General features: G+C 42.2%; 2 protein-coding genes and 1 non-coding gene across 7 annotated transcripts in view; 2 read left to right on the top strand and 1 right to left on the bottom strand.

Moving 5' to 3' along the window:
- slc4a8 (solute carrier family 4 member 8) overlaps positions 1–18,222 on the top strand; it is a 47,980-nt gene extending 29,758 nt beyond the window's left edge. Inside the window, exons 9-24 of one of the 2 annotated variants that reach the window (XM_071335728.1) lie at positions 211–298; positions 523–669; positions 901–1,001; positions 1,297–1,471; positions 6,632–6,765; positions 6,872–7,117; positions 7,312–7,417; positions 9,578–9,739; positions 9,949–10,062; positions 10,184–10,345; positions 10,637–10,957; positions 11,067–11,240; positions 11,472–11,606; positions 13,507–13,607; positions 14,984–15,089; positions 15,762–18,222. In XM_071335728.1, the coding sequence (XP_071191829.1) occupies positions 211–298; positions 523–669; positions 901–1,001; positions 1,297–1,471; positions 6,632–6,765; positions 6,872–7,117; positions 7,312–7,417; positions 9,578–9,739; positions 9,949–10,062; positions 10,184–10,345; positions 10,637–10,957; positions 11,067–11,240; positions 11,472–11,606; positions 13,507–13,607; positions 14,984–15,089; positions 15,762–15,767 (2,278 nt within the window). In that variant the 3' untranslated portion in view covers positions 15,768–18,222. Of the gene's footprint in view, positions 1–210; positions 299–522; positions 670–900; positions 1,002–1,296; positions 1,472–6,631; positions 6,766–6,871; positions 7,118–7,311; positions 7,418–9,577; positions 9,740–9,948; positions 10,063–10,183; positions 10,346–10,636; positions 10,958–11,066; positions 11,241–11,471; positions 11,607–13,503; positions 13,608–14,983; positions 15,090–15,761 lie in introns of both variants that reach the window. The other variant, XM_071335727.1, reaches the window with a different exon arrangement.
- On the top strand, positions 9,165–9,305 carry LOC139536613 (U4 spliceosomal RNA). Its single transcript, XR_011667340.1, has one exon. It is a non-coding gene; the product is annotated as a U4 spliceosomal RNA (small nuclear RNA).
- Positions 18,223–19,014: 792 nt separating the features above from the next.
- LOC139535866 (putative nuclease HARBI1) lies at positions 19,015–21,969 on the bottom strand. Of its 4 annotated transcripts, none has more exons than XR_011667214.1 (9): positions 21,712–21,969; positions 21,560–21,621; positions 21,414–21,500; positions 21,285–21,326; positions 21,043–21,216; positions 20,928–20,963; positions 20,275–20,829; positions 19,882–19,993; positions 19,015–19,787 (listed from the first exon to the last, which is right to left on the bottom strand). XR_011667214.1 is itself a non-coding variant. In XM_071335729.1 (9 exons), the coding sequence occupies exons 6-9, from the start codon at positions 20,744–20,746 to the stop codon at positions 19,417–19,419; spliced, it is 1,071 nt and encodes a 356-aa protein (XP_071191830.1). In that variant the 5' UTR covers positions 20,747–20,829; positions 20,928–20,963; positions 21,043–21,326; positions 21,414–21,500; positions 21,560–21,621; positions 21,712–21,969; the 3' UTR covers positions 19,015–19,416. The 4 variants fall into 4 exon arrangements, 3 of the variants coding, with proteins under 3 accessions (XP_071191830.1, XP_071191831.1, XP_071191832.1); XM_071335729.1 differs by adding an exon at positions 20,090–20,205 and having other exon boundaries at positions 21,043–21,326; XM_071335730.1 differs by adding an exon at positions 20,090–20,205 and having other exon boundaries at positions 20,928–21,326.
- Positions 21,970–22,201: the final 232 nt, after the last annotated feature.

Here is a 22,201-nt window from a genome sequence, read left to right as displayed (position 1 = left end):
TCTAATGCATTCATATGATAATGTTAGTAAGGGGATGATTGGCAAAAAGCAGTTGGTGACTGAGGTGTGTAGAATCTTCAGTAAATTAACAGAAAATGACAGACAATATTCTGGTCAGATAGGACAGCCACCCGATGCTTTCATAGCATTGTAGCGTTGCGTATGATAGCATAGTAGTATCCAGTATTGTTAACCCAGTCACTGTTGCAGGTTCATGTTCATCCTCCTGGGCCCAGACGGAAAGGCTCAGCAGTACCACGAGATTGGCCGCTCCATGGCAACCATCATGACTGACGAGGTAAAGTTCAACAAAAGTCTACATTCTTCCTCTTTAACACTAAACATTCAGGGGGTAAATGGCAACTCTTGGCAACCCTAGATAGAGTTACAGAAAGTGCCAGTTTGTGTGCCAGATCTTTGTCCTTGTTCTGTGTCAGATCTCAGTTGGCACAGACAATTCATTACCTCCTATCTTTATCAGATCACTCTCTCTCTCTTTCTCCCTTCCTCTCTTTCTGTCAGATTTTCCATGATGTGGCATATAAAGCTAAGGACCGCAGTGACCTGCTGGCTGGTATAGATGAGTTTCTGGATCAGGTAACCGTTCTTCCCCCCGGGGAGTGGGACCCGTCCATCCGCATCGAGCCCCCCAAGAGTGTCCCCTCTCAGGTAATGTGACTATGGTAATGTGACTGTGGTAATGTGACTGTCCCTTTGGCTATATCTTACTGTATGGTTTAAGTGATCCATTAAACAATGTGGAGCAAACATGAGCACCAGTATGCTTAATTTGTAATGGTTTGTGGCAAGGCTTTTTGTGATTGGGGTTCAAATTGTTCTGTTTGTTCCTGATTGGCTGCTGATGCTCATTGTGAGTTGTTTGATTGGTTGTGTGTGCAGGAGAAGCGGAAAATTCCGGGGATGCCCAACGGTACGACCTGCCCTGTGGAAGAGGAGTTTCACGCAGAACATCATGGTCCTGAGCTCCAGAGAACAGGAAGGTATGTTACTCTGAACAACAAACAGGGTTAGGAGTTAGGCTTAGGTTTCTGCTGCTGGGGAACTCAATCAATGCATAAGAACAAGGATCTTGCCCACAGTATTGCTATTTCTAAATAAAAGTGAATGTATTGTCTAAATGGAGACAAACAAGCAATATTTTTGTTCTTGTGACTTTGACTGAGTTATTTTTGTATTTAACTTTTTATTTTGCCTAATTGAGCTTTGAACTCATAAGGTGATGTATTGATATTGGTACTGCTCTCCTCCCACTCCTCCTCCCCCTCTCCTGTGTAGATTGTTTGGGGGTCTGATCCTGGACATTAAGCGGAAGGCTCCATTCTATCTGAGTGACTACAAAGATGGGTTGAGTCTTCAGTGTGTTGCCTCCTTCCTCTTCCTCTACTGCGCCTGCATGTCCCCAGTCATCACCTTCGGAGGCCTGCTGGGGGAGGCTACGGAGGGACGCATTGTAAGAACACACATATACAAATGTGACCGACCACCTCAATTTGGTCTTGTGTTGCAAAATTTGAAATGGTGTTTTTTACATTGGATAAAAGTAGAGACTCTCAGCTACAAAATGGTATATCATACACTACAGTTGAGGAACAATGGGAAAGTAATTCTGCTTTGAAAGTTGATAAACTTCTAACCCCACTTTTGAGAAAATAGCCCTTGAATGTTTTGGTAAACCTACTGTGGAGCTCTTCTTTATCTACACCTATTCAGCATCGTTCACACCCTCTTAAGCCTTAGCCCCACCCATCTCTTTAAGGATTCACATGTGATGCCATGTGCTAAACAGAGTGAGTAAGGTAGTGTAGATAACAACCAGAGATTTCAAGACGAAAAGTGGTGAAAGTAGTAGCCTACAATAAGGAAAAATGCCAGGTAAAAATACACTTTATCTAGTCCTTTGCCTATATCCTAATCTGGCGTTGGTGCAGGTCATGTTGTTTTTCACATTACCGCCTCTGGTAAACACACACTATAAATCTAAGGTTATTTGTCACATGCACAGGACACAGTAAGTGTAACCGTTACAGTGAAATGGTTACTTGCATATTTGCATAGAGCAATATCAAAAATAGAGTGTCTAGATAAAAATATTTTATAAATATTTTATAATTATTATATGATGCTTACCCAGACACACTTGTCTAAACTGATGGCTCATGTGAAAGAAATGCAATCTGTAATCACCCCCCCGACACACCTGGCTAACATGATGGGTCATGTGATCATCTGGCCAAGTGGAGTCTTTTGTTTAGACATGTAGCTAGTTAGCTAAACAATGAACCATAATCCCAACCAACACAGTACAAATGGGTTGTCATAGCTAGACACCATGCATGAAATGCTGTAGTATGAATCTGCAGGTAGCTAAAGCTAACCAACTAGGTTCAATGTTATAACTAGGCCATAGGCTCTAACTAGCAATGCAAATGGCTTTCTGAGATACAAATAATATTACTACACAGATCATACACGTAACGTTAGCTAGCGTGCCAGCAAGCTAACGCTAGCTAGCTAACAGGACGTTTTAACTTACAATAAAAAAAGTGACTTTCTGGAAAAATTTGAAACTTATAATATCTGAAAATGTAGCTACACTCAAACCCGTATACATGGAGGTACTCTTCACGACAGACTGGAACCACTTTAACTAAGTAAGTTGTCTTCCTGTGTCGTTTCCGTTTTGTTTGTGGCTACAGCTTGTTTGGCCCGTTGTGTCAAGTGACTCCGTTTCATACTGACCATTTGCAAAAAGTAGTTCATCACAACTTTTTCCCACTGATCTTTGTCGATGTCGCCTGCAATATTTAGGGCAGCAATGTTATTGAGAGCAGTAGCAACACTTTTGCAGTTCTCCATGGCTAACGTTATATCTTTAAAAAAGAGCTGTGGTAGCAAGGATTATATACACACACTGAGGAGCTCATGTTAAAGACAGAAGCATGCTACATGGCAGACCAATCCAAACTCATCTCTCGGTATATCCAGCCCATCCATTATCTCAGCCAATCATGGCTAGCAGGAAGGGTCCTGTCTTTTTCCATGGCTAAACCAACGAGGCTCATAATTTAACAATTGTATTCGTATTTATAGATGCTATACAAGTTTGTTATTAAGGCATATCAAAGTCCACATGTTCACGAAGGCATTTCTGCAACAACAACAAAAATATTTTGATCAGCAACCAAAAAATTATGTTCAAATGCCTATCCTGTGAAGTAGTGACATGCTACATACGCCTAGCTTCCTGAAACGGGTCACAAATATGTTCACACACACTCACAGACTCCTGCACTAGTGGTGCACGGGTCAGCTGTTTGTTCGCCCGCACCTGCCCGCAATTGCTAATAACCCATCCGCAAATGCGCAACTATATGTGATAAAATGAAAATCTGAGGCCCACACCCTAACCCGCTAATATAGAAAATGCACTGTAGGCTACAGTCAGAATCGGAGGGACGTTTTTTGTTGTTATTATTTAGATACAGTCCCTTCAGAAAATATTCACACCCCTTGACTTTTTCCACATTTTGTTATAGCCTGAATGAAATATTTTGATTTTGTGCCACTGGCCTACAGAGTGGAAATATGTTTTAAGAAATGTTTACAAATTAATAAAAAATGAAAAGCTGAAATGTCTTGAGTCAGTAATTAGTCAACCCCTTTGTAATGGCAAGACTAAATTAGTTCAGGAGTAAAAATTAGCTTAAGTCACATACAGTGCATTCGGAAAGTATTCAGACCCCTTGACCTTTTCCGCATTTTGTTACGTTACAGCCTTATTTTAAAATATTTGTTTTCCCTCATCAATCTACACACAATATCCCATAATGACAAAGCAAAAACAGGTTTTTAGAAATGTTTGCAAATGTATTAAAGTAAATAAATTGAAATATAACATTTACATAAGTATTCAGACCCTTTTAGTCAGTACTTTGTTGAAGCACCTTTGGCAGCTATTAATGCCTCTTCTTCTTGGGTATGACGCTACAAGCTTGGCACGCCTGTATTTGGAAGTTTCTCCCATTCTTCTCTGCAGATCCTCTCAAGCTCTGTCAGGTTGGATGGGAGCTGCACAGCTATTTTCAGGTCTCTCCAGAGATGCTCGACCGAGTTCAAGTCCGGTCTCTGGCTGGGCCACTCAAGGACATTCAGAGACTTGTCCCGAAGCCACTCCTGCGTTGTCTTTGCTGTGTGTTTAGGGTCGTTGTCTTCACCCCAGTCAGAGGTCCTGGGCGCTCTGGAGCAGGTTTTCATCAAGGATCTCTCTGTCCTTTGCTCCATTCATCTTTCCCTCAATGCTTACTAGTCTCCCAGTCCCAAAATGTACCAAAGAAATTAACTTTATGTCCTGCATACAATGTGTTATGTTTGGTGCCAATTCAATCATGGTGGTGGCTGCATCATGTTATGGGAATGCTTGTCATCGGCAAGGACTAGAGAGTTTTATTTTGGATAGAAAGAAACGGAATAGAGCTAAGCACAGGCAAAATCATAGAGGAAAACCTGGTTCTGTCTGCTTTCCAACCGACACTGGGAGACAAATACACCTTTCAGCAGGACAATAACCTAAAACATAAGGCCAAATATACATTATACTGTAGTTGCTTACCAAGAGGCCATTGAATGTTCCTGAGTGGCCTAGTTACAGTTTTGACTTAAAATGCCTTGAAAATCTATGGCAAGACTTGAAAGTGGCTGTCTAGCAATGATCAACAGCCAACTAGACAGAGGTTGACAGAGGTCGAGTTTTTAAAATAATTATGTGCGAATATTGTACAATCCAGGTGTGCAAAGCTCTTAGTGACTTACCCAGAAAGACTCACAGCTGTAATCACTGTCAATGGTGATTCTATTGACCCAGGGATGTGAAAACGTATGTAAATTAGATATTTCATTTTCAATAAACTTGCAAACATTTCCATCAAAAAAATGTACTTGGTCATTATGGGGTGTTGTGTGTAGATTTGTGAAGAACAAAAAGAGAAAGAAAATATTACAGTTTGATTTCAAACTGTAAGAACAAAATGTGGAATAAGTCAAGGGGTATGAATAGTTTCTGAAGGCACTGCATGTTTCTGGTTATAATTTCTGACATTTTGGTAGGCTATTTGTTAGTCAACTTGTCTATAATTAAATATATGCAGCTTCTCTTCTGTCATTATATGTTGCCATAGAAGACTAAATAAACCCTTGCTCACCAGAATAATGTCATAAATCGAAAGAATGAACGTTTTCTCTGTCATCTCTGTTTCTTTCGCAGAGCAAAGATGTTCAGGGACCAGGGAGAAAATACAATAACTCAACAACAAAAAACGGGAAAGATTTTCTGTGCAAAATTTCAAAATGACAGTTTGACTGGTTGCAAGGAAATTGAAAGCTGTGAAAACAACCCAACATGTTTCTGATAAGATTTCAGTTCGGCTTGGATGCATATTCTATGTGGTTGAAATACTATCAGCTTTTATGATGCTGATAAAGATAGCACCTCTACAGATGGTATCTAATTGCGCATTCATATTCTCTCAAAATGCTGTAAGAAAGAAATCCTATTTACATTTACATTTAAGTCATTTAGCAGACGCTCTTATCCAGAGCGACTTACAAGTTGGTGCATTCACCTTATGATGTCCAGTGGAACAACCACTTTACAATAGTGCATCTAACTCTAAGGGGGGGGGGGGGGTTAGAAGGATTACTTTATCCTATCCTAGGTATTCCTTAAAGAGGTGGGGTTTCAGGTGTCTCCGGAAGGTGGTGATTGATTCCGCTGACCTGGCGTCGTGGGGGAGTTATTTCTCCACTCCTGTTCCCAGATTCAAATTGTAGCCTACATTTGTTGTATAATTTCACTGCAAGAAGTGCTTAATTCTACAGGAGTTATTATTAAGGCTATGTGAGAGGTTATAGACCTACAGTCAGTGTCCAGATTTCAGTTTCCATTTAACCCATCTAAACAGTAGGCTACAGTTCCCTTGACGTGTCATAGGCCTATTTCAAGTCCCGTCTTGTGACTGTCGAATTTGTATAGCGCCTTACAATCATCAAACATAACATAGCCAGCACTGCTATCATCCTCTTTTACCACTTCAATAAATATTTTCTAAACATTACTTTTCTGGCACTCCCTTTTCTTTATTTTCAACTCTCTATTTTGCAGCTTTTCTCTTATTAAATTAAACTCTGACATTGTCCTTTTTGCCTCTGTGGATCGACATTAACTTTTTCTACCTGTCACCAAAAGCATTTGGCGATTGGCATGTAGGCTATTTGAATATCGTACAGTTAGGCCCGAAAGCTTGGGCTTATGCACTAATACCAGATAGCCTAAAATAATGAAAGAAAAACCTCAATGTTTCCTATATAAATTGTACAAGAAGGATATATATTCACTCAGCTGCCCTTCAACCACACAATATTGAATGACTCTAAACCCGTGCATCACTATCACACACACACACACACACACACACTCATGTACAGTCAGATCAAATCAAAATCAAATACATATGCATGCACGCACACACATACACTCTCACACACCAACACTCTCACTCACACCCTTTTGTCTTGCATACGTGTGTGTGTGTGTTTATGTGCGTGTGTATCTCAGAGTGCCATTGAGTCTCTGCTGGGAGCATCCATGACAGGAGTGGCCTACTCTCTGTTTGCTGGTCAGCCTCTCACCATCCTGGGTAGCACAGGCCCTGTCCTCGTCTTTGAGAAGATCCTCTTCAAGTTCTGCAAGTCAGTACATTCTCTTCATTATATTAATGTATTATTATGTACTATAATTAGGGCCTGACTGTTAATATTTCCTCTGACTGTCTCCCAACCCCCTTCCCTCTCTCAGGGACTATGACCTGTCCTACCTGTCTCTGAGGACCTGTATCGGCCTGTGGACGGCCTTCCTGTGTCTCGTCCTGGTGGCCACAGATGCCAGCTCCCTGGTCTGCTACATCACCCGCTTCACAGAAGAAGCCTTTGCTTCCCTTATCTGCATCATCTTCATTTACGAGGCTCTGGAGAAGCTCATCCACCTGGGGGAACACTACCCCATCAACACCCACAGCGACCTGGACAAGCTCACACTGGCATAGTGAGGACCAACACCTTCCTGTTTCTACCTTTTCTGTTTCTGTCTTTATTTAGCTGTTTCTTACTTTATTTACATTTTCTCATTTTGTGTCATTTAGTCCCTTTGAATTATTTCTACTATGTGTGTGAGAGTATACTTAAGAGTATGTTTTCTGTGGCTTAAGTGAATTCAATTGAGTATATCTCTCTCTGTAGCTGTCGGTGTGCAGAGCCTGATAACCTCAGTAATACAACCCTGGAGCTATGGAGTCAGAAAAACATCACTGCTTCTGCTGTGCCTTGGGCCAACCTTACTGTCAAGGTAACTCAGCCGACATACTCCCACACAAACACACACACAATCACAGGGACGGATTAATGCAGGGGCATACCAGGGGCTGAAGCCCCTGGGCCCAGGCCCATGTGGGGCCCAAAAGGCAGCAAAAATAAATAAATAAAAGTATGATTAAAATAATTAATGAAATATATCATGTATATATTATATATGTAGTATATATTTTATAATTTTTCACTGCAACCACAGGAAGACTCAATGACTGTAGTCAGCCAGCTGCTGCCTGCTGCCTCGCTGCTAATCATCAGATGGGGGAGGAGAGGAGGTAGGGGGCCCACGTGGGTAACTGGGGGATGATTGGGTAACTGATTAATAAAAACAATTAATATGAATTACATAATAAATAAATATGACTGGCCAATTGTATGATTCAGGGGCTGGGCCCAAGCCTGTAGGGGGCACTAGAGGCTAAACAAAATGTATATATAAAAAAAGATATATTCTTACAATTTTTATCCAACCACAGGAGCCCATGTTCAATGTTCAAAATAGACCACACAGCATAATTTAGCCACAAAGGATCAACAGTTAATAAAAAAATAACTGTGGATTTAGTTTTATCACATAAATACAGGTCTCTGACAAAATGAAGGAAACCCCAACATAAAGGTCTTCAAAGGGTTTTGGGCACCATGATATGCTAGAACAGCTACAATGCTCCTTGGCATAGATTCTACAAGTGGACCTAAACCATGCCAGGAAAATGCACTGCACACCGTAACATATTTGTTTACTCAAGTGTTTCCTTTATTTTGTCAGTTACCGGTGTGCCTACAGTCGGGAAGGCCGCAGTTTGGGCAGCATGCCTGACAAATATAGGCTACAGCTTGTTGCGTTGAGGCCATAGACCTATAATCCATAGAATGATTTTGTAACCTGGCAATTTGACTGATAAACTCATGGGTATACTAGCAATGGATGCCAGTCCTGACTTAAATGGGAACTGCCATCTATGGATACAATTTCTATGGTTGGTTGCAGCTGTCAGTTTGCCTTTTGCAGATTTCAAAATACAATCGCGGAAAAAACGCACAGTTTGGAAGCAAATGCCTACAAAGCCCCGGGGCCAATGATTTGTTCATCTGGCCCCCCCCCAATTTCGTGATATCCAATTGGTAGTTACAGTAATGTCCCATCGCTGCAACTCCCGTACAGACTTGGGAGAGGCGAAGGTCAAGAGCCATGTGTCCTCCGAAACACGACCCTGCCAAGCCGCACTGCTTCTTGACATACTGCTCTCTTAACCTGGAAGCCAGCCACACCAATGTGTCAGAGGAACACTGTACAGCTGGCGACCAAAGTCTGCGTGCATGCGCACAGCCCGCCACAAGGAGTCGCTAGAGCGCGATGGGACAAGGACATCCCGGCCAGCCAAACCCTCCCCTAACCCGGATGACGATGGGCCAATTGTGCGCCGCCTCATGGGTCTCCCGGTCACGGCCAGCTGCGACACAGCTTGGGATCGAACCCGGGTCTGTAGTGACTCCTCAAGCACTGTGATGCAGTGCCTTAGACCGCTGCGCCACTCAGGAGGCCCTCTATTTGATCATTGTATCACTACCCCACCTTACGAGGAAATACTTGTAAACAAGCATACACCAAAGTGTTAAGAAGGGGGCTGTCTGCTAGACATACCAATGCAACAAACAACAAATACCGTTTGGGGAGATGCTGTGTGAGATACTGCACACATTTTGAGCGGCTGTCTTTAGGTATCCTTTCGCAGAGGAAATATCGTAGCCTATGAGGTCTATCCGAGGCGTGATGATTGCTGGTTGAAAACTTAAATCAATACCCCGCCGGGATGACTTAAAATATAGTCAGCCCTGGCAATTTTTTAACAGTTTAGTAAGAGCCTACTATACATGTCAAAGAAGATAGTGCCATGTCAAATTGCGGCTATATCCCACTCATGTTGCTGTTCAGCTATTCTGATGTTTCAGCCACCAGGTCCAGATCATATTTAGATTCAGTAGAAGCAGAGAAAAAGTGTCAGTAGTGTATGCTATGTCAGAAGTTGTCCAGGGGAGACTAGAATCAGCAATGATGGGTCTGGGACGTGAACCCAAAACAGTTGCAGTGCTGTCTGAGCTATTCTATATGGTTTGTGTGTTTGTTAATCTTCAGGAGTGCATAGGTCTGCAGGGCCACTTTGTGGGTACAGCTTGTGGACACCATGGCCCCTACACCCCTGACGTACTCTTCTGGTCGGCCATCCTCTTCTTCGCCACTGTCTTCATGTCAGCGTTCCTCAAAGAGTGTAAGACCAGCCGCTATTTCCCCACCAGGGTAAGACAATACAAAACTGTGTAAATGTATGAAGCTCAATCTGAACTAGATTCCAATGCAATGGTTGTGGCATTGGTGTTTGGAAGGGAAGAGGCTACAGTGTGAATTGTTCTATATGCTGGTTAATCTAGACCTATGTTTTTTGCCTGAGTTTTGGTGGACAATTTTGTATTGTTGCATCATCGAAGATCCCTTCCTGCTTTGTTCAGGTGCGGTCCATGATCAGTGACTTTGCGGTCTTTATCACCATTGTATTTATGGTCATGCTTGACTTCCTGATTGGAATCCCCTCGCAGAAGCTGCAGGTGCCCAGCAACTTTAAGGTAGGATGAAAAGATCACTGTTTTATATGTGATAGGTGGTTTATAAACTATCGAGCCGATCCATTCCGTACCCTGCTATCTCAGATATTTTATTTTTGTCTCTGTCTGTTCTACTAACTAGCCCACCCGAGATGACCGTGGTTGGTTGATCAACCCGATAGGTCGAAACCCTTGGTGGACGGTCTTGGCTGCCTCCATCCCTGCTCTGCTCTGCACCATCCTCATCTTCATGGACCAACAGATCACCGCTGTCATCATCAACCGCAAGGAGCATAAACTACTGGTGAGAGGAAGACAAGTCTGTATTTATTGGTCCCAAATATTATTTTACTAAGGACTGGGATGCCGTCACACTGTTGAGGTATGGCACACATACCTGTTGGAGGTATGGCACACTATTGGGCAATGGCCATACTGTGGCCATTGCCCAATAGTTAGTCAGAACGAACTTGTTCTTAATGCAGCTTTGTTCTGAGGGCACAAGTCAGAATTTGAGTTAAGCCTTTGTTGGTCGATCTGTATGATCTTTCATGCGTTATTTTCCCTCCATGTATTTACCCCCTTCCCCTTACAGAAGGGCTGTGGCTATCACCTGGACCTGCTGATGGTGGGGGTGATGCTGGCTGTGTGCTCCATTATGGGCCTGCCCTGGTTTGTGGCAGCCACCGTGCTCTCCATCTCCCACGTCAACAGCCTGAAACTGGAGTCAGAGAGCTCGGCGCCCGGTGAACAGCCCCGCTTCCTGGGCATCAGAGAGCAGAGGCTCACAGGCCTGGTCATCTTCCTACTGATGGGACTCTCTGTCTTCATGACTGGGGCTCTGCAGTTCATTCCCATGCCTGTCCTGTATGGAGTATTTCTCTACATGGGAGCCTCGTCTTTGAGGGGGATACAGGTAATGTCTTACAAAGCATGCACTTCTACAGCAGCAACACACACACACATTTGTTGCCATTATAAGTCACTGTCGTACAATTCCAATGTTATCTTCTTTCCTCTCTCAGTTTTTTGACCGTCTAAAGTTGTTTGGTATGCCAGCTAAGCACCAGCCAGACTTCATCTACCTGAGACACGTTCCCCTGAGGAAGGTGCACCTGTTCACCATCACCCAGCTCACCTGCCTGGCCCTGCTCTGGATCATTAAAACCTCCAAGGCTGCCATTGTCTTCCCCATGATGGTAACAATTATACTATGGCACAGAGCATAGCAGTACTGTGGTATTGCTTCTTCTAAACCTATTTATCCCGATTGGTCTCATTGAGCAAGAATGTTATTAGCTTTGGGAATCTCTGTGTAAATGGCTAAAAGTATTTTGTTGTATCATTGTATTGAATGTCATACTTGTGAAATATCACATCTGGCAATATGCGTGTATGTATGTGTGTGCGTGTGTGTGTGTGTTGTGTAGGTTCTGGCTCTAGTGTTCATCCGTAAGTTGTTGGACCTTTGCTTCACTAAGAGGGAGCTGAGTTACCTGGACGACATAATGCCTGAGAGCAAGAAGAAACAACTGCATGACGCCTCCAAGAATGTTGACATTGAGGTACTCCATCTATTTACAGTATGCTTTGATCTTATAGCATTCAACACAACTGGTTTTGGAACATGGAGGTCAACTTTGCTTTGTCACCACTAGAGGCAGTGTTGTATGGGGTATGGTGTATTATTTGACTAAAGGCTGAAATACACTACACAATTTTTGCAGGGTGTACGGGCTCTATCCATCGGAGAACCTCTCCCATTTAACGATTTAGTCAAGCCAAATTATTGTGAAATAGTACATATACCTCGCGGAACCTCCGATTAGACAATCGGGACAGAATTTGCATATATTTGCTAGGCATGGAGGAAGATGCTGTGTGCTTTTATCTGCATTGCTGTCAGGGGTGTAGTGCAGCCGGTATACAGTGGAGCGACACTCCTCCACTTCTCAGAATGCTGCTTGTTTAATAAAGTTTAGACTAAAGTTGAATCAATATGTCTCACAAGATCTCTTAATGATTCATTAGTATTTTACATAACCAACCATAGTATAACGTTACGCTCTACTGCCAAGTAATTAGGCTACTTGTGACATTTTATTATGATTGTGCTGAATAGTCGCATTTATATTCTCATGTGGCCAGAACTCAACAATGCACGCCACTAGGCTTAATATGCTTTGATTGAAACAAAATACAAGTGGAAGTATAGCTTCTTAAACTCCCTCTGCTCTAAAATGTGATTAAACAGTAGTTAGGTTGCTAAGCCTATATCATTCAAGAAGATGAAGATGGAAACGCATATTCCCCTGAAACTGATTGGGATCAAATGGTTGGCATGCAGCATGGACATTTCACCCGTAAAAGGTGAAGAATTATCATTCACGATTGACAGTGATGATGGCCTAAAATGTATAATAAGGTAGGCTTAATGAGGTGTTTTAGGATTTTAAAACTAGAAAAATTTATTTGAGACACTTTGTGTAGGCAAGGCAATTGTTACATTTTGGATGATGCATTGTAGGCTATGTATATTCAAAAATTATATTCTACAACAGGCTACATTTCGGAACCAAATTTAATTGAGAAATGATGACGTAATAAATAAAAAAATAGCACTACATCACTGATTGTTATGTGCCAAAAAAACTAAGACAAAAGCAAGAATGAAGCGAATTTTGGCATGCAACTGGTTATGGAAAAGAAGACAATATGGAGTGTTGATTTTGTAGAAAGAGCTTGGGGTAAGAACACATTTAAATGTGACTTGTAACATAGCCCAGCAGACCAGCTAGCTTGTGTGTGTGTGTGTGTATGTTTTTGTGTGTGATGAACTTGTGAGACAGGTAAAGAGAACCTTTATAGTTCTGAGTAGCTGATTGGCTAACAGTGGGACATGCCTTGCATCTGCTCTGAGCATTGTTCACACTTGGCCGATTTGAGGCTGAATATATTCAACATTTGACATTATCGTGATGCCAAGTGCCCAGGAGCCTGTGACAGCCATCAACCACAAATCAGGTATGTGTTTACACTTTATGGGCTGTGGCGGTATGTTTTACTCCAGGTTTGCTCCGGTTTCTCGGCAGCCTGTAGATCGGGTTAAAAACATGTAGTGTCCGCCAACCGTAACACTCTTTCTGCTACAGATGTAGGATCTTAATTTGATCACCCTGTTGCAGGTAAACGTTTTACTTGTAGTGTATTTGCTGTTTAAAATGGCTTCTGACGTTTGTAATTTCCACTTAGAAAATGTTTCCTTACGAAAAATGGATCAACCTCTAATTAATGTTCATAAATTATAATTCACATAATAATTCACATTTCCTGTTGCTGCAGGATTAATTTCCTGCTGTAGCAAACTGTCTCTAATTAAGATTAACATCTGTACCTGACATATCATCACTATATTCTTCTGTGTGTGTGTGTATGTGTGTGCATGTGCGTGTGTGTGTGCAGCAGGATGAGGAGATTCTGGGTACAGCAGTAGAGGATAAGACCTCTGTCCATATCCCCATGGAGAGCAGCAAGCTCCTGCAGTTCCCCAAAACACACGACCTCAGGTAACACAGACACACACTTATGAGACACATACACACACTTACCTACGCACACACACACACTTACATATGAACACGTACACCCTTATGAAGACACACACTTACCTACGAACACACACATACGTGATGGTCGAGATAGCTTAGGCAGTCGCTACTGGGCGCTAGATCTGCACTATCGTCTAGGATTGATGTGCCTTCCCGGTAATAAATCAAATCTAATTTTATTTGTCACATGCTTCGTAAACAGCAGGTGCAGACTAACAGTGAAATGCTTACTTCCCAACAATACTGAGAGAAAAAAAGAGAAATAGTAGTGTATTTGGTTAACTATTTAGCAGTCTTATGGTTTGGGGGTAGAAGCTGTTCAGGGTCCTGTTGGTTCCAGACTTGGTGCATCTGTACCGTTTGCCGTGCGGTAGCAGATAGAACAGTCAATGACATGGAAGGGCTGGAGTCTTTGACCATTTTTTGGGCCTTCCTCTGACACCGCCTGGTATAGAGGTTCTGGATGGCAGCTGTAGAACTTGGTGCAGCTGTAGAACTTATTGAGGATTTGAGGGCCCATGCTGAATCTTTTCAGCCTCCTTAGGGGGAAGAGGCGTTGCCGTGCCCTTTTCATGACTGTGTTGATGTGTGTGAACCATGATGTGGACACTGAGGACCTTGAAGCTCTCGACCTGCTCCACAACAGCCCTGTTGATGTGGATGGGGACGTGCTCAGCCCTCTGTTTTCTGTAATCCACATTCAGCTCCTTTGTCTTGCTGATGTTGAGGGAGAGGTTGATGTCCTGGCACCACACAGCCAGGTCTCTGACCTCCTCCCTGTGGGCTGTCTCATCGTTGCAGGTGATCTGGTTTACCACCGTCGTGTCGTCTGCAAACTCAATGATGGTGTTGGAGTCCTGCGCAGCCATGTAGTCGTGGGTGAAAAGGGAGTACACTTGTGTGTGTGCAAAAGCATAATTTCCCGCCTTAACTATCTTTAACTGTTCCGTCAACATTTTCGTAATTTCGGATGTTGCACACCCTTGGCTCAATGCGGTTGTTAAGGAGGGAAATGATGCCTTTGCAGCCTGGATGGAGGATGCTTTATGTACTAGCCAGTGCACGGGGGAGTGTATTACCGGGAATGCACATCAAGCCTAGTTGATAGTGCAGATCTAACACCCACTATTGGCTGCTTATGCTATGACATCTAGTGGACAGGTAAGTCTTGGTTCATGTCTTTGCTCACTGTCTGTATGTGGTGTATTTTGATGGTACAGTAGAGGTTTCTTCATTGCACCGCTTGTTGAGTACTAACCCCCTCAGACTCCACCCTCCCCTTCTTCCCACCCCCTCTGACCTCTGACCCGTTGCTTTAACCCCTTCCTCCCCAGGTGTGACCCCTCTGACATTAACATATCTGATGAGATGTCTAAAACCACCGTGTGGAAATCCCTCAACGCCAACCAAAAGGACAGTCGCATGGGGGCTGCTAAGAAGGCAAGGCCCTATCCCTCTCTGCCTCTTTCTTTTTCTACCTTTCTCACAGTCACAGTCACATTTTTTAAAATATTTTTTTTACCTTTATTTAACTAGGCAAGTCAGTTACGAATTTTTTTAATTTACAATGACAGCCTACTGGGAAACAGTGGGTTAACTGCCTTGTTCAGGGGCAGAATGACAGATTTTTACCTTGTCAGCTCGGGGATTTAATCCAGCAACCTTTCGGTTACTGGCCCAACACTAACCATTAGGCTACCTGCCGCCCCTGTCTGGTGCATTGCATGTCTCCATTTTGCCCACTGAGGTTACTGTCTCTCTGTTTTCTCAACTCTCTCCTCTCCTACTTGCATTTTATAGAATCAGTTGTTTGAGTTTTTAATATTATGATAGACAAGTGGGAAATTGGATCTCCCTCAAACTGGATTTGCCATGGTATATTATTAACCATGTCTCTCTGCTCTCTATCTTTCTCATTCCTTACTTCCCTCTGTCTGTGTGTGTGTGTGTGTGTGTGTGTGTGTGTGTGTGTGTGTGTGTGTGTGTGTGTGTGTGTGTGTGTGTGTGTGTGTGTGTGTGTGTGTGTGTGTGTGTGTGTGTGTGTGTGTGTGTGTGTGTGTGTGTGTGTGTGTGTGTGTGTGTGTGTGTGTGTGTGTGTACTTCTCTCTAAAGGATTGAAATTGAAGGTCTGGAATTTATAGATCAGTGAGAGAGTGGAACCAGATGACTACAGAGGCTGTGAGCTACACTTCAATAAGCCAGACACATGGGTCATAGAGCATTTCTAATGCCCCCTTGTGTTTTGGCTCACACACATCTTTAACCCAAACACCTCCTCTACAATACCGGGACCCCAAGATTCTCACCAGCTCCCCCCCCCCCCCCCGACACCTAACGGCTGCTCTCATACACCCCAACACACACACATTCCCTCTAACAACCACAACAAACCTTCAGAACAGCCTTGCTGTGTCTATGAGAATGCTCCTCCAAACCCAAACCAGGTTCTTTTCTAAATCACAGTGGCTCTACTAGTATGTTATCTTTACTTTAAAGAGTTGCTCATTTTCTTTACTGTACCATAAGTGTGTTTTTTATAACGTGGTGGTCTTGTCAAATTAGTATATTATTGGATCAATAATGTAGAGATATTTAACTTTGGACATAAAATCTGTGTCTGTTTTTGTGCAACGTACGATATGATAATATTGCTAGAAGAGACCGTACTTCAGTTCAACCAGTGAAATCAATAATTTGATTATGCGCTATAATAATCTGTTACCTTTGTGGATATATCTGTTAAATATAACTGTTCAGATTGGAAGCTCCTGTACAGAATGTATGTGATCTTCTGTTTCTGTCCATGTGTTTTACCTCAGTTGACCTCTTTGGAATTGGGAACTCTTGTCAGGCAGTATGGGTAGGACCTTAAGTTTTTCCAGATCACGTGATCTGGGTTGTTCCTGATCAGGTCACATGGTCGGGAACAACACACAGCGCCTAAGTATGGGTAACACTGTAAAATGTTAGAAGCCAGAGGGGAGTAGCAGTGGAGCCTAGAGCAGTACAGGACCACCCCTAGAAATTACTCACAGAAATGGCCAGAATACACACCTTTTGACTGTGTGTGCAATTCTGAGATAGTTTAATATGTGTGCATCCATAATTCATCGGCAAAACCAAACATGCTGAATATGAGCAATAAATTAGCCCAAATGAATGGCCCTGTGCAGAAGATCTACCTACCACTGAATCTACCTACACTAAACACACTTACTGGACCTGATTGTAATGTTTCAATGACCTCCACGTTTTGAGGACATTTAATTTCATTGATAAACCTGTCCATTTCTTCTCAAAGGTGCATCATTCCTCCTTCTTCTACTCTCTTCTGTTGATTACTGATCTCAGATCTGTAATTATATTAAGGAATGAAGGAAGGATGTATTTGAACAGCACCCTAATCCAGTAAATTGGGACCACATCCCTTACTGTGATGTGTGCTCTTTGCTCCTAGGGCCAGTTGGGAGGCCAGAAAACATACTGGCACAGTATTCCTCAATAACATACAATTCATTTGTAGTTGCACATTGTATAGATATAGTATATATAATATATATGTTTTATTTTCAAGAAACTGAGTAAGAGATTATGTATGACAATAATTTATTACAATCATTTATTTTAGAATATGAATGTTAAAAGCGGTCACTTTCTGTATATAGTGTAATAAATGGGACAATGTGTTAACAGGAAGCCTAATGAATGCAGCACAAAAAGCATCTAAATACTAATGTAATAGGAATGACTCCACTAGAATATATCCTCCCATGTTTACAATATGTTTCCCACCACTAAATCCAACTGCCTACTACTGAGAAACTTCAGGAATGTGTCCAAAATGATGATAATTGTAATTTTGATGATGATTGTCATGATCGTTATCATTTCTATACATCCCCATGACTAGTGCCAAAGTGGCTTTAAGTACAGTCTACATGCAGTAATAATACCCGTACAAAGATCATGAGAGATACAGCATCTTGTTTCAGATAAAGCCATCATTGTTTGTCAATAGTCATCTTGACATGGATCACCCAATGGGTCCAATAGATTACATTCCTCTTTTTTCCAAACCTGATGGAAATACTAATGTATGGAATGTAAGAATTGTACTGAGAATTGTACTCATTGTACTGAGGAGTAACTAGAAAACATTGTATTGTTTTTGATACAATGTGGTGATGTTTTGCCTCTGTGTGTTATACCTCTCAACTTCCTTTTAAATCATCCAATCATTTTGTTTCTTTGTCCCAGACAACAGTATGAAATTACTTTGAGAATAAGTAAAAGTACAGTGTGACAAAAACACAATAAAATATGAGAATTCAAACAATATAAGACAGCAACAGTTAAACACTTAAAATAGCCAAACTTGAAATACACAAACCACAAAACATACAGTGAAAGCAGAACATACATTTAGAGAAAGAAACAAAACTGAAAATGTGATTTAAAAGGCCCGGGGCAGTTAAAACATTGATTTCCCTGTGTTTATATATATTTACACATTACTAGGTTTGAATAATATTATGAAATTGTGAAAATTATGATAATAAAACTTTTAGTGTAAGAGCTGTTTGAAAAGACCGCCAGAAATTCCAGCCTGTTTTGGTGGGATGGAGTTTTAGCCTGCCTGGGGCCTGTTGCACAAAACTAGGATAAGGGATTAAGCCAGGATATCTTGGTGATCCTGGCTCAATTGATCCGTAATCCGGTTGCACTAAAGATGGATAGGGGGCAGGAGGATATGTTATGGTATAAATTACCATGGAGATTTATTCTGTGGAGCTAGCCTGCTCCAGACCAGGCTAAATTCCAGGATCTATTTAATCTCATCCCTAATGTCAGTCAGCAGTCACCACAAATGGAAACCAATAGTTATTTCACTGCTCACTATACATTGTTATCACATATAACTAGACCCACTGTTATTATTTAAACGTTTGTGATCATTAATTTCAATGATTTTGGATAAAAAATGATTTTTAGATGATGTTGCTATCATTAGATAATTTACAGTTTCCCATAGACTATAAGGCTATATATAAAATGATAGAATATTAGGGCCACAGAGGGGAAAAAAACACAAGTCATAATATTGTAACCAGTTGTTTTAAAGGAGGACAGTTGTTAAAATGACAGATGTGGGGCATTTCGTGAAATTGTACTTCAGTATGGTTTCATAAACAAAGACATGCTGATGTGCCAGAATATTAAGTATCACATTGTCATAAGTATCAAAACTGTAAAAACAATATGTAGCTTTTCTGCAGAAAGAACCAGCCTCATAAATTTATGACTTTATCCTTTTTCTTCAGTGTGGCCCTAGTACTCTGTCATATAAACAAATACACATTCCATATGAATATAAAAACACAATGTGTAACATTATGTTCCTTTATTGAATAAGGACAAAACAAAGCAGGTAAACCATCAGCTCCTTTCGAAACTGAAGTCACAGTGACTCTACAAGATGGAAAGCACAGAATCCAAGCATATTATACAAAATGATACATACACATTCAAAGGTCTGTATATAACACACCCTGCATGTCTGCACACTAAAATAAATGCAGGACAAATCCATACACATCAACTGAACAGACAAATGAATGGATGCAGTAGCCTCCCTGCAGCCTTGTATTACACACAGTATACCGCACAAACATCATAAGAGGCCAAATTTGTCAAAAAACGAACCCAAAAAAACCCAAATTCCTCTGCCACCGCAGGACATATTTAACCAAAATTGAAAGCACACATACTAACTAAAATAATTCAACACATATTGGTCCCTCAGCAGCCGACCACTGTCGTCATCAGGGAAGATTGCCGGATTGTCCCAGTCCATGGCTGGTGGCACTCTGGGGGCCCTCTCCTTCCTCAGGCAGGCCACATTGTGGAGGACAGCACAAGCCACAGTAATATCACATGCCCTAACAGGGCTGACCCTTAATTTGTGAAGGCAGTGAAAGCGTGCCTTCAGGAGGCCAAAGGTCATTTCAACTCTGGCCCTGGTCCTGGCATGGGCATGGTTGTAGGCCTGCTGTGCTTCCTGGGGGTCTGTGAAAGGTGTCAGGAGAAAAGGCTGGCAGCCATACCCCCTGTCTCCCAGCAACACACCAGAGAATTCACCTGTCAACACAAAATCTCATCATTACTACCTCATAAACACAGTGATATTCTTGACACAGCCATGATGGTTATAAATAGGGGTTGTGTGGCTTACCTTGTGATAGGCACTGATAGATTTCAGAGGCCCGAAAGATTCTGGAGTCATGGACTGAGCCAGGCCATTTTGCCACAACATTGCTGATCACACAGTCAGCATTGCAGACCATCTGAAATCATAAGATGAGGAATATTACACCAATCAATGCACATCACTGGCAATGCAGAGTGTTCGTCAATGGACAATATCAAAAAGTTATGTTCACCTGAACATTAATGCTGTGAAAGGATTTCCTATTCACAAAATCGGCCTCATGGGCACCTGAGGGGGCTTTTATCCTTATGTGTGTGCAGTCCACTGCACCAATGACATTGGGGAAACCTGTCACACAAAGTAATGAGTATCCTACTATGTGTTAACAGTTGTCCTGTAATTTGTAGATCCTCTTACCTGCAATCCTATAGAACTCCTCTTTGATGTCACAGAGTCTTCTGTGGCCAGGGAAGGAGATGAAGACATCTGCTAATGCTTTGATAGCCAGACACACACTCCTTATTGTGCGGCAAATTGTGGCCTTGTTCAGCTGTTCTGCATCCCCCACTGAGTACAGGAAGGCTCCACTAGCAAAAAAGCGCAAGGCCACACAAACCATTTGCTCCACACTCAGTGCATGGCTCCGTGCAGTGCGGTGCTTAATCCTGGGACCCAGTAGTCTGCATAGATACCTGATGCCATCTGCAGAAAACCTGTATCTTTCATATAGATGGTCATCAGGGAAGGCCAGTGGGTCCAACCGGTCCCTGAAGACCCTTTCTCGCCTGAAGGCTCTCCTCAGCACAAGTGCTTCTTCATCCACCACATCTCGCACGAATGGGCATGCCATTGTCAGAGCAGAAAGGAACACACAATTTTGGCCCTTCATATAGGCTAGTGGCCACACCTGGTGCTGGGGGGGTGGGCAAAAGAGGGCGATGCCTTATAACGATGACTTGGTTGTACTGATTGCTGGGAAAATAAAAAAAACCTTAGAAAGATGCCACCGTCCTGTGTGCTCACAATAAGAGCTCATATGTCATGGCTCACTTGACTTTACGAGAATATACCTAATTTTTATTTTGAGCTGTGTCATCTTCTTGGAGCTGGGGGAGGAAAGAAAAATAATGATTAATACATTTGTGTTACAGTTAGCATACAGTGTACATTGAAGGCATATCTCACCTCCCTCTCAAGTTTTTTTATTTCAAGGTCCAGTTTCCTAATTGTCCTCTTTTTTATTTCGGACTCCAGTGCAAGATTTTCCATCTTTTTCTTCTTGTACTGAATGTCTATGTCTGCCAGTTCTATTTGGCGCCGGAGGTGGTTGCCATACAACTTTCTGATAGCTTGTGAGCTCTGTGAACACAATACAATTAGCGCAGCTGGAATTTGGCAGGATGTGGTGTCCTTTTATTAATACGCACTATGTTGCCAGGCTGGTTTTCCCACTGTATAGCATCTGGGTCCTGTAAAAGAAATTAGATTTTTTGATTTTGATGAGGACTCCTCACCATTGTAGAGTAAATAGTACTTTCACAGTCTTAACATGATACCTCATGCCTTCTGGAATCCAGAGAGATGGTCTCCTCCTCATCATCGTCTCCATCATGTGCTGTTGCTGCTGCACTGGGGCCTTCACCCTATCACATTTAATCGGATTCATATTGAAGCTAGTAGACAAGACATGCCAGGTACTCACTGGATCAGCATCGTCTGGTGCTTGTGCTGGTGGCTCTAACAGGAACACAGTGCTGCCAGACACTGCAAGGCAATAGGTAAACCAAAGTCAGACAGTCCAAATTGATTCAATATGAATGTGGTTGTATCCCATGTAGAGATGGAAGGACATACCTTGAATGAAGCGGGTGGCATCTTGGGAGGAACCTATGCTCGTCACTTTCCCCCCAGGGATCCCCTCTAAGACGGGCCTGCCTTTATTTAGCTCCAAGGCCATGTCCTCTGCTGGGGTAAGGTCAGCCTTTGGTGACCCACCACCCGTGCCTTGTCTGTGGGTATTCTTTTTCACTGCTAAAACAGTACAGACAATGTGTGAGCAGGCACCTTCTGGGTACAATATATGCTTGTGCTTTGTTAAATATTAGTCAGGGACCATACTATTCTGCAGAATGTTCTTGTATTTGATTTTGACCTGCTGCCATGTCCGTTTTGGCCCGTTCATGTTTAATCTACACACACACACACACACACACACACACACATTTAATGGAGTCACACTGCAAAAAATTACTTGGTATTTTTGTCTTGTTTTCAGTAAAAATATCAAAAAATTTATCATAGCTTTATACAGTGTGATGGAGTTACTTTACACAATTTCACTCAT

Source organism: Salvelinus alpinus, chromosome 12, assembly GCF_045679555.1.
Source record: "Salvelinus alpinus chromosome 12, SLU_Salpinus.1, whole genome shotgun sequence".
In the NCBI taxonomy this organism is placed as follows: Eukaryota; Metazoa; Chordata; class Actinopteri; order Salmoniformes; family Salmonidae; genus Salvelinus; species Salvelinus alpinus.
This window is presented reverse-complemented; position numbering and strand designations above follow the sequence as displayed.